A 9,500-nucleotide genomic window follows, 5' to 3' on the forward strand; every position below is an offset into this window, starting at 1 on the left:
AGCTCATTTTCAACGACTACATTTCAAGCTCTCAAAAGGGAAAAGTTATTGAAGGCAAAGAAATAGTCAGAAATAAGAATTCATGTTGAAGATCTTGTAGAACAGAACACATACTGAAGGCATATCTGAAAATGTTCAATCAGAGACAATTTTGACAAAATAAAAATGAAACAGCAAATTTTATTTAATTGCAAAAAGAATTCAGATATCCCTATGAAGTATAGGGTATCTGGTCAACAACAAAAGTGTACAAGTCAACTATATCAACATTTACAACAGTATGCTTTTATTTACATAAAGTTTTCCACCTTGAGTCCTATAATGTCAGTAACTGGTCTTGGATGCTGAATCTTCATTCAAAAGGGTGATTAACATTCAAATGGCAGCAGGGATTAGATCCTCTTCACCATCAGTTTGCTGATTATCTTCCAATACCATCCAGTCTGAAATTGGACCCTGAAATCATATGATTCTAAGTAACTTTTCTGAGTTCACTGCAACGGGCATGAATTATATTTGAATATAGGATATTGCATACTACCACTACTAACCATCATAAGGAAAATTTTCACTTTGAATAGAAATGCTACTAAACGTAACAAAAATTATATTCTTGTTGCTTATACTCTCACAAAACATTGCAACATTATGGAAATCAATTGTGGGAAATGTGCTGCCACCGCTCGATGGCGGAGTGTGGGGAGACACCATGTAAGATGGGGCATTTCAAAGAAAGTGGTGTGAACTTGACCTCACATGGGTTATAACAAACTCATGTTAGCTCGTGGGTTTAGTAGTATGGCCCAAATATCTCGTTGTATAAGTTACCTAATTTTTTTTGCAATCCAACCCACCTGTGAGCCGGATTAGCTAATAGGTCAAAACCCATTTGGACAGCTCTTATTGAATTGCACACAGTAAGTAAGTGGCATCACTCTCTACATATGCTAATTGTTGTGAATTCGATGAAAAATCACACCAATAACAAACTTGATGTGTGGAGCAAGGGATCGTCAAACAACCAAAACAAAGTGTATGGAACAATTATAAACACAAGCCAAAAGTAGAAAACAACAGCGAGAGAAAAGGAAGAGAGAACACAAAAGAATTTGTTGACCCAGTTCGGTCCAAATTGACCTAGTCTGGGGGAGAGAGCAGCCCTCCGTTTCACTATAATGATGAGTAACTTTACAAAAAGAGATATCAATGGGTTACAAGAATAAATCTCCCGCCTAATTCTACCCAAAGCCCCAATCTCTTCCCGTAACCAAGAGACTCAATCTTAATAGTGTTTCCCAAGGTGAATCAACCCTCAAACTCTAGTGTTTGTTCCAAAGAGACAAACTCTATACAAACCCTAGTTTTGTTGTTGCCATTCTAAACCCTTGTTTCAACCCCCTCTATCTCAAGGTTTACTTTGATTCAAGGTCTATATTTATAGTAAAAGTATAACTCATAAATTTGGAACGAATACCACACTGAAGATACGTTTTTTTTTTCTCCTTCAGTGAAAGAATATTTGCATCAAAAATATAATATTCCCTTTCAAAATATATTTGTATCAAATCGTTCTTCATACGGTACGAAAATATATTTATTGTCCATAAATATATTTTCAGCACAAAATATATTCTACAACACTAATAATAAAGTATTTATCACATCAATCCAACACTTAGAGCATCTCCAATGCTAAAACCATTTTGATGATAGAACTCTTAAGAACTTAAAATTTATGAATGGGTTTTTATATATATCAGTTTTCACCATCCATATTAGCGGTCTCCAATGGCACAATGGGTAAAAAATGGTTAAAAAATGGTTCTTGCATATAAAAACCAACGTAAGAATCTGTAAACTTCAAATTGATAGATAACTACCTTTCCTTCCCGTAGGACTCTGGGAGGCAATTTGGTCATATCAACCACAGTGGACGACTGAGCCACTCTTACACCACCATCAACAACAAAATCAAGACCCTGAAAAACCGAAGTGATGGTTTTAATATCTTTTGTAAAACCTATAATAAATCAGAAAACTTTTTTGGTTTGGTAGAGCCAAGCATACCAAGTAGATTTGTTATAAATAGTCTAAAAATCATGTATTCAATTTTAAGCACATTCTTCATGTGTAAAATGTAAATGGAAAATTCTTATCTGTAAAGAAAAATGACTACGTAAATAGAATGTGCAGTAAACTGACAAAAATAATTTACTAAACTTAAAACTTTCTCTCTCTAAAAATATCTCTGCCTTCTCTCTAACTTTCTTTCCTCACCGTTAGTTTTTTTTTCCTTCCAATCCAAAAGCCTACTTTCACCATGTAAGTCTAGTTGACGGTGGTGTGATGAGTTTCTGCTTCCATGTAGATTCTCCACATCCCCGATGCAGCTCAGAAAGCTTTCGTCGTTTCTTTGTCGGAGGCTTTGTCGGTTGCATTTTGTACCCGTAACAGGGAATGGTTGTTAAGATCTACTTGTTTTAAGTTTGTTCTGAGCACCATGGGGTTCATTCAGGTCTCATATCAACCATAACCGACCTTGGCAACTTGGCAACACCACCATCATGTACTGTTGGGTCGTTTCAACCGGCGTTCCTGATCTTCTCTTCTTCGGCGAATCTCACACCTCTTTGGCGGCGTAGTGATGTAGTGATGGTGGTGGTGATGCGCGGTGGTGATGCAGTGGTGCTGGTGGTGAAGTGTGGTGGTGGTTGGTGTTTTAAGTGAGGAGGTGGGTGTTTGTTGGGGTGATTTCCTTTGGAGGCAACCTCTGTTACACGGGTCCATGTTCGTCGTCACTAGCTCTTGTTTCTGCTTTTCGGGTGGTTTAGGTGTTTATGGAGTTTGGAGGGTGCGTGTCCCGTAGCTGCAATCTTTGTTTGACTTGATATGGTTTTTCTCTTGTGTACCGGGGGCAAGGGGTGCCCTGCTAATTTGGTTCTAAAGTCTGGTGGGCCAATCAGTTTTGATTCGAGATCGAGAGTCAGTTCTTTTACTCAAGTTGGTTTTAGGTCACTTTTGTTTTGTACATTTCCTATTTCTTGTTTTTTTTACAGCCTATTTCTAACAAATATATAAAAATAATAAAATGCAACTCATATTTTCCCTTTTGTTTGGGAAGGGGCTAAAATCATTATATTTTACAATTATTTACACTGGAAAAATAATCATGCAATAGAAACGGTGATACCTCTGGTCCATATGTATCAGCTATCATAACTGGATCAATCAACCATTCGTCTTCGTTCAGGAACTTGATGCTAACATAGAGAAGAAAAATTCTAGGGTAAGAATTAGGTACAAGCATCAACTTATATGCTCCATACTCTTGTGCACCAATTATGGAAAATAAGGGTCCAATGCCCTAATGACATTAAAGGTTATAGGCAGGCATACTGAAAAGAAATTGGATAGATAATTCTTACAATTTTGGTTGGATCTAACTCAACCTTACGAAACCGGCTTGTATGTTGAGAACCGCTAAAACTTTATAAGCACTACTTAAGCCATGTCTTTAGGCAATGTGGGACTAAATCCACCCGTTCACATCCATCACAAATGAAGGCGTTGAAAGCTGCAATGAAGGCAACCCAAATGCCGCAATAAGGCAGCTAGGGCTGACCACAACCAAGGTTGAATTTCCAACAATAATAATAAATCCACGTTGTCAAAACTGGCTGATGTGGCTGCCGAGGCACTGAGGTGGGGGTGGAAAACAGCCTCACGGCCTGAGATAGGCTGATGTAAAAATGGTTAGATGATGTAGCCACATCAAGACCAAGTGTTTGCTTCTGCATCATGCATGTTCCGCCAACTTATTTACCCTCATTTAGAACTTTGCTCTGAAGCTAATGCGAATGGGTATATACTCTTGGGCTTTGTTTGCTTTGAAAGAACAGCATAATAGATGATCATATAATACTTCAATCACACTTGATTTATTTTTAAAAACATTTTATAGTGTCTTTAATTCAAAAAAGAAAAGTAAGCCCTCTCGTCCCCCTCCCCTTCGAAACCCAACTCGTCGCAACGAAACCTTAAAGGGGTATAATAGTACATCAGCTTAACTTAATATTATCTTGGTCCAATTTGTCATCATATCATATTAACCATTTCCGTTTTAAATATCTGCATCACTTCATTGGTGTGACAGTGCCATCTTATCTTGCCATTTCAAAGTGATGTGTTTTTCAGGGTGGTCTCCTCAACCTACTTTTGGCCTAATGTTACAGAGTAAAATATCATTTTTCCAAGAAAAAAAAGGATCCAACAAATTAAACATACCTTGTGCATATTAATGGTGTACTCATCTCCTTTAGTATTGCTTGACAAATGGCATCATCAGGCATACGGACACCCACATTTTTTCGTGCTGCATATTTGGCAGCAGTAGTCCCAAACCTTATACACTGTTTTGGTAATGCTTTGCTAGCCATTAAGATGAACGTGTACTGTCACTCAAACATGACTAGTGTAAGCAAGTCACTGTAATTGTCAATATCTATACAGCATAAACAATAGGATTCACCCAAATAACGACACGATATTGTAAATTGTAGTAAATATAGGGAGAATAACATGTTTAAATGAGAAAAACCAACTGCTGAATAAGAATGACTGAATAACATAACAAATATGTTATTAATCTCGGAAAGGGGCTAGAAGTTCCCAAATAGCAGTTAATGGGATGACCGCTATTGTGAAGACTAGAGAAAAGTATACCACTAAACATAAATTCTAAATCTGCGCAGAAACAGAGATGAAAAATAAAAGAAAACAGAGGCAAGAAGCAGGAGATTGTCATCGCCGCCATAGCCAGAAAATAGAGGTGAGCAGAACAGATGAGAATCCTCCTACAGGGTTATTCAGAGAACCTGAACATCAGTCACTGTCTTTGTAAATAGCCGGCTGCTACAGGGCTATTCAGCCTCTATGCCACTGCTATTTGCGGCCACAAAATCCGTTCGCACAAAACATACTGCACCTGCGTTTAGCTCTGCACTAAACCCAAATTCTACTCAGCTATCGCCCACTAACAACATAATAATTATTCGGACGTAGTCTTAATGGCTTAGATACACATCTACAACAACTAAATATAAATGAACTGACATCCTTTCATCTAACACCTACAATGTAAAGGTCCTATGTCTTGATATTTCGCATGATACCCATAGTATTTTTTAATTTTTTCTTTGGATAGACAAATATTAGTAAGTTAGAAATTATGTTAGTTTTCAGGGATTGAACTCTTGAAATTCTTGGTTAAATCACTAGTGCTTAGTGATTTTTGGCAAACAGGCATGTTGAAATTTTAGCTATTATTTTGTTTTTTCTATACACACACACATCATTCTTAGCAGCGTTATTCCACTTGGCAAAAATCACCATGAAATAGATGTCAAGCTACTTGATAGTTCATGGTCTGTATAAAAAATAGCTCAGCTTCTCGCACATATGTAATTCCCCCCCCCCCCCCACCAAAAATCATTAATATGCTCACAAATTCATTAATTAACTTTCAAGAGAATACTTACAGGACCAGGTAAGCATTGCTTAACAGCTTTGAATAAATTTGCATGGCCTTGACCATCACCACACGGAAACCCAGATGTGTACTTATCTATGTCGCTAAATGAGTGGCATAAGATGCTAAGCGGCTACAAGTAACAGAGGTACCATAATCATCAATGACTTCAACAAGTAGCATTACTGAATACAAACATACATGAAGAAAATTTTGATGATGTGATCAACACATTAAATCTAAATAAGATGTAAAGTAATTGGACACGTGTGACAAACACCACTACATAGAAATCCAATTGGTAGCGCAAGAACAGCTGAGTAAAGACAAGATAGCTGTGTTCCTCACCTTTGAACCGTCTATATTCTTGATTCTGCAACACAACACAAATATACTCCTGTTTAATGCAGTGATTTAGGGGGGGTAAAACATGGTTCAATTGAGATTAACAAACTTATATTATACCTACGTAGCCGTTCAATGGCTGAGTTGTTTGTTAGGTCACATGCTATTGCATATCTATGTGTAGAAAAGAAAAAAAACAATGACATCAATGAATTTGTTAACATATAGAGATTAGAAGAAAACTAATCCTCTCCTACTTACTCTTAAATAAATGGATAATATATAGTTAACGGTCATTTTAGTCTCTGAATGTATCAAGTGTTATCACTATAGGCCCTGCATTAGTCGAAGTTAAAAAAATATTCTTAAATGTGTCTCTTCATAAGTTAATTTTGCCCTCGAATATGTTTTTCGCTAGTTACTTTGGTCATTGAATGGGTCTTGCATTAGTTCAGTTTGTTAATCAAATTGCTACTAGAAGATTGTTAGAACGACAACCCGGTACAAAAGACTAAAGAAACGATAAATTTAAACAACAAACTCACAGTTTTTTATTTTTTGAAAACTTGGTATCCGACCCAAGGAGTGACTAATCTGAGGGACCAATTGAAACAAGCAAAACCATGTATGGACTGGCCCAACACAGTAAGTAAACACAGAATGTTTGTTAATGAAGTTCAGCTAATTGTGCCTAATTCTCAAACAGCAGAGTAGTTGCGTTCCTTTTTATTAATATCAGTGAATGATTATGATTTACATTGTACAACTTCTATTTAAATATTACAGTCCGGATTGTAACATAACCCCCTGGGTCTGTTTGTTCAAGTTCAACCCTGCCCGCTTCTTAGGTACCTATGAGCCATACTCAACAAAGATGCATTTAGTTTTATTTTTGATACATTTACAGACTATATGACCTGACCACCAAATTTCTCATTGAATGCATGTCTGGTGTCCGACTCTGACACATTTTATTTATTACATTGATTATTTTTTCTTCATTTTCTCAACTTATTATCGGTTTCGGTGTCCGTCTCTGTGATTCATTACAATCCATACCTCTGATAAAAAAAATTGTGTCTGATGTCCGATACTGACAAATGTGATTACGTTCAAATAGTTTATTTTCTCAAATTATTATTACGGGTTTTGACTTGTCAAGTTGTGTTCGGTGTTCGTGTCTATGACACAATTAGAGACTAAAATGACAACAAATAATAACAAATGAAAAAGAAACATATTGAAGTTAAAGCAAAGATAATAATAATAGTATAATACAGACGTAAAAGCATAGCAAAATAGATAGATAGATAGATAGCACTGACAGTGTATCAGTAGGAATGACTCCAACAGCACCTTGTTTCAAAAGATTAACAACAGGTTCCAATTTCCACGAGTCAGAACCAAAAGGGTCAGCTTCAATGTAAATCAAACCTCCATCCTGTAATATAAATATTGCAGTATTGAATTGAGTTGAAAGTTGAAAGTGTAAAGGGAAGAAGAGGAAAAAGAGTAATGAATAAATGACCTTGTTGAAGCGAGTATTATCTGTGTATTTAAGACGCTTTGGGCTTCGTTTAAAAGCCATTGATACTCCTCCTCGGGATTTGTGGTGGCTGTGGCTTTGTGGTTTCCAATGAGAGAAAGCGTCGAAAAGCCATGGAGGTTTATGGCCACAAATACAAGCTGCCATTTCCATTTCTATGGATGATAATGGATGATGATGATGATGATGATTTTCGTGCGTGCCTTCTAGCACCGAACAATGCAGAAGAGAATTTAGTGGTAAAGGATTCTCTAGTTGGAAGGAAAAAGGTCCCATCAAATCAAATACTAATAATATATCCAATTTTCAAAATCATTTTTTAATTTATTTATAAAATAATAATTATACATATATCTCTTTATTTATCACTGTAAAGACTAATAATAATATTTTTATTTTTTTTTAGGAAAACTAATAATAATAACTTAGTTATTTGTTTCGAGCTTAATTCAGTTGGTCATACAATACATAATGGGTCATGCTAACCGGTGTCCCGGGGCACTGGTTAAGTTAAAAAAAAAAAGGAAATTCTTACCATAAAAGGAAGTTTTGTTGACTTATTTATGGATTAATTAAACAATTTTCAATGCAATAATTAACAAATAATTTCCCTTTTTATTATTCTTTAACCAGTGCCCGAGGGCACCGGTTAGCATTTCCCATACATAATATATGCAAGATTTAAGTTCAAACCCCGACTACCACAAAATAACTTAATAGTTTGTTTAAAAAAAAAGTTAATAATGTATATTACATACTAAGAAATTCTTATGGGCTAAACTTAACATGTAAGAGGCAACAAAGGGTGTTAAGCTTCAAAGAAGGTATTTATCTATTTTAAAAGAATGGTTTTGTTAAAGAGTGTCATAAAAACATTGTTTAAAGAACCTATAAAATTTGTTTAAAAAGCTAAATTAGCCCGCTCAAATTAGCATCAGAGAGAATCGAACCTGAGACCTTGAGGAGGAGTACACTCCAGATCCCAAATCAATACTACTAGATCAACCCAACTGGGTTTATTACTACACAATTTTAAATGTAAAAGGTATCGAATTTAAATAATTAAACAATGTCTTAAGAGTACTTATTAGCATTTTTCATAAAAAAAAAAAAAAATTTGGGAAGGTTTATGTCTACTATAAGATTAGATGAGATGTGTGTCAATTGAAGAGACCTTTAGAAATGTTAATTTGATTCTTTATTGTATCTGCAAAAATATCATTTCTTTGTATGAAAAAGGGAAACCACCTTCTTCTATTTCTACATCCCAGGATCCGACTTCTATCATTGATACTAATAGGAATGACCATCATGGCAAAAAAAAAGTTTGATTGAGAGGGAGAAGAAGAGGCAAAAATTGGAACAAAAATATCATTTGATTCGAAGATCTCCAAAAAAAAGAAATAAGCAAAAATCAGTCCTTAAGTGAGAAATGGGAAATTCAGGAAAAATTAGAAGCACTGAATAATTTTCCTTTTTTAATCACTCAATATTTTAAGTACAATCTTAGCAAAATTCTCACTATACCATTAATTTCTGCAAGAGAGTATGAAAACATACTCGAACCCACGGTGCGGATTTTCTTAATGTTCTTGATATTTTTATGGAAATTTTTTGCCTCTCTGCATTTTCTTGTATCCCATGATGATGAAAATGTTTTTCTTTTATGAGAAAGCGAATGTTCATTTCGTTAAAAAATAATGTCACTTATCTTCATGCTTTCATTGTCTTTTATAGTTGTAACCATCACATTACATCATCTTTTATTTAAAGTCAATTCATTAGTTACATGAACCACATTTATAGATTATTACTAATGTTTTATATGCTTTCTATATTGATCAATTAACATAAGCCAATAAATCTGCAGGTTAACAATATCCATTATTCAAATTACATCAATCTACTTCAATAAACATTGGTTTAAGCAATGATTCAAAAGGATAAAATTACACTAAAAGAAGATTAAAAAAAACAAAAAACAAGATCTTTATATGGAATTAAATTAAGAGATCATGAGTGCAATTTTGCCTCTAAGATATATAGAACGATGCACAAAAAAAGAGGTAATGATACCTCGTT

At 35.0% G+C, this 9,500-nt stretch overlaps 1 protein-coding gene across 5 annotated transcripts; it reads right to left on the reverse strand.

The window, feature by feature from the left end:
* Positions 1-149: 149 nt before the first annotated feature.
* On the reverse strand, positions 150-7,680 carry LOC25498015 (uncharacterized protein YciO). 5 transcript variants are annotated; one of them, XM_039828043.1, is made up of 9 exons: positions 7,401-7,680; positions 7,198-7,313; positions 5,993-6,046; positions 5,876-5,900; positions 5,538-5,660; positions 4,285-4,451; positions 3,191-3,260; positions 1,881-1,979; positions 150-472 (listed from the first exon to the last, which is right to left on the reverse strand). In XM_039828043.1, exons 1-9 carry the CDS (start codon positions 7,569-7,571, stop codon positions 422-424), a joined length of 876 nt encoding a protein of 291 aa, XP_039683977.1. In that variant the 5' UTR covers positions 7,572-7,680; the 3' UTR covers positions 150-421. The 5 variants fall into 5 exon arrangements, with proteins under 5 accessions (XP_039683977.1, XP_039683976.1, XP_039683978.1 ...); XM_039828042.1 differs by having other exon boundaries at positions 150-456; positions 7,401-7,679; XM_039828044.1 differs by lacking the exon at positions 5,993-6,046 and having other exon boundaries at positions 150-456.
* Positions 7,681-9,500: the final 1,820 nt, after the last annotated feature.

The sequence above is a fragment of the Medicago truncatula genome, chromosome 7 (assembly GCF_003473485.1).
Source record: "Medicago truncatula cultivar Jemalong A17 chromosome 7, MtrunA17r5.0-ANR, whole genome shotgun sequence".
Classification (NCBI taxonomy): Eukaryota; Viridiplantae; Streptophyta; class Magnoliopsida; order Fabales; family Fabaceae; genus Medicago; species Medicago truncatula.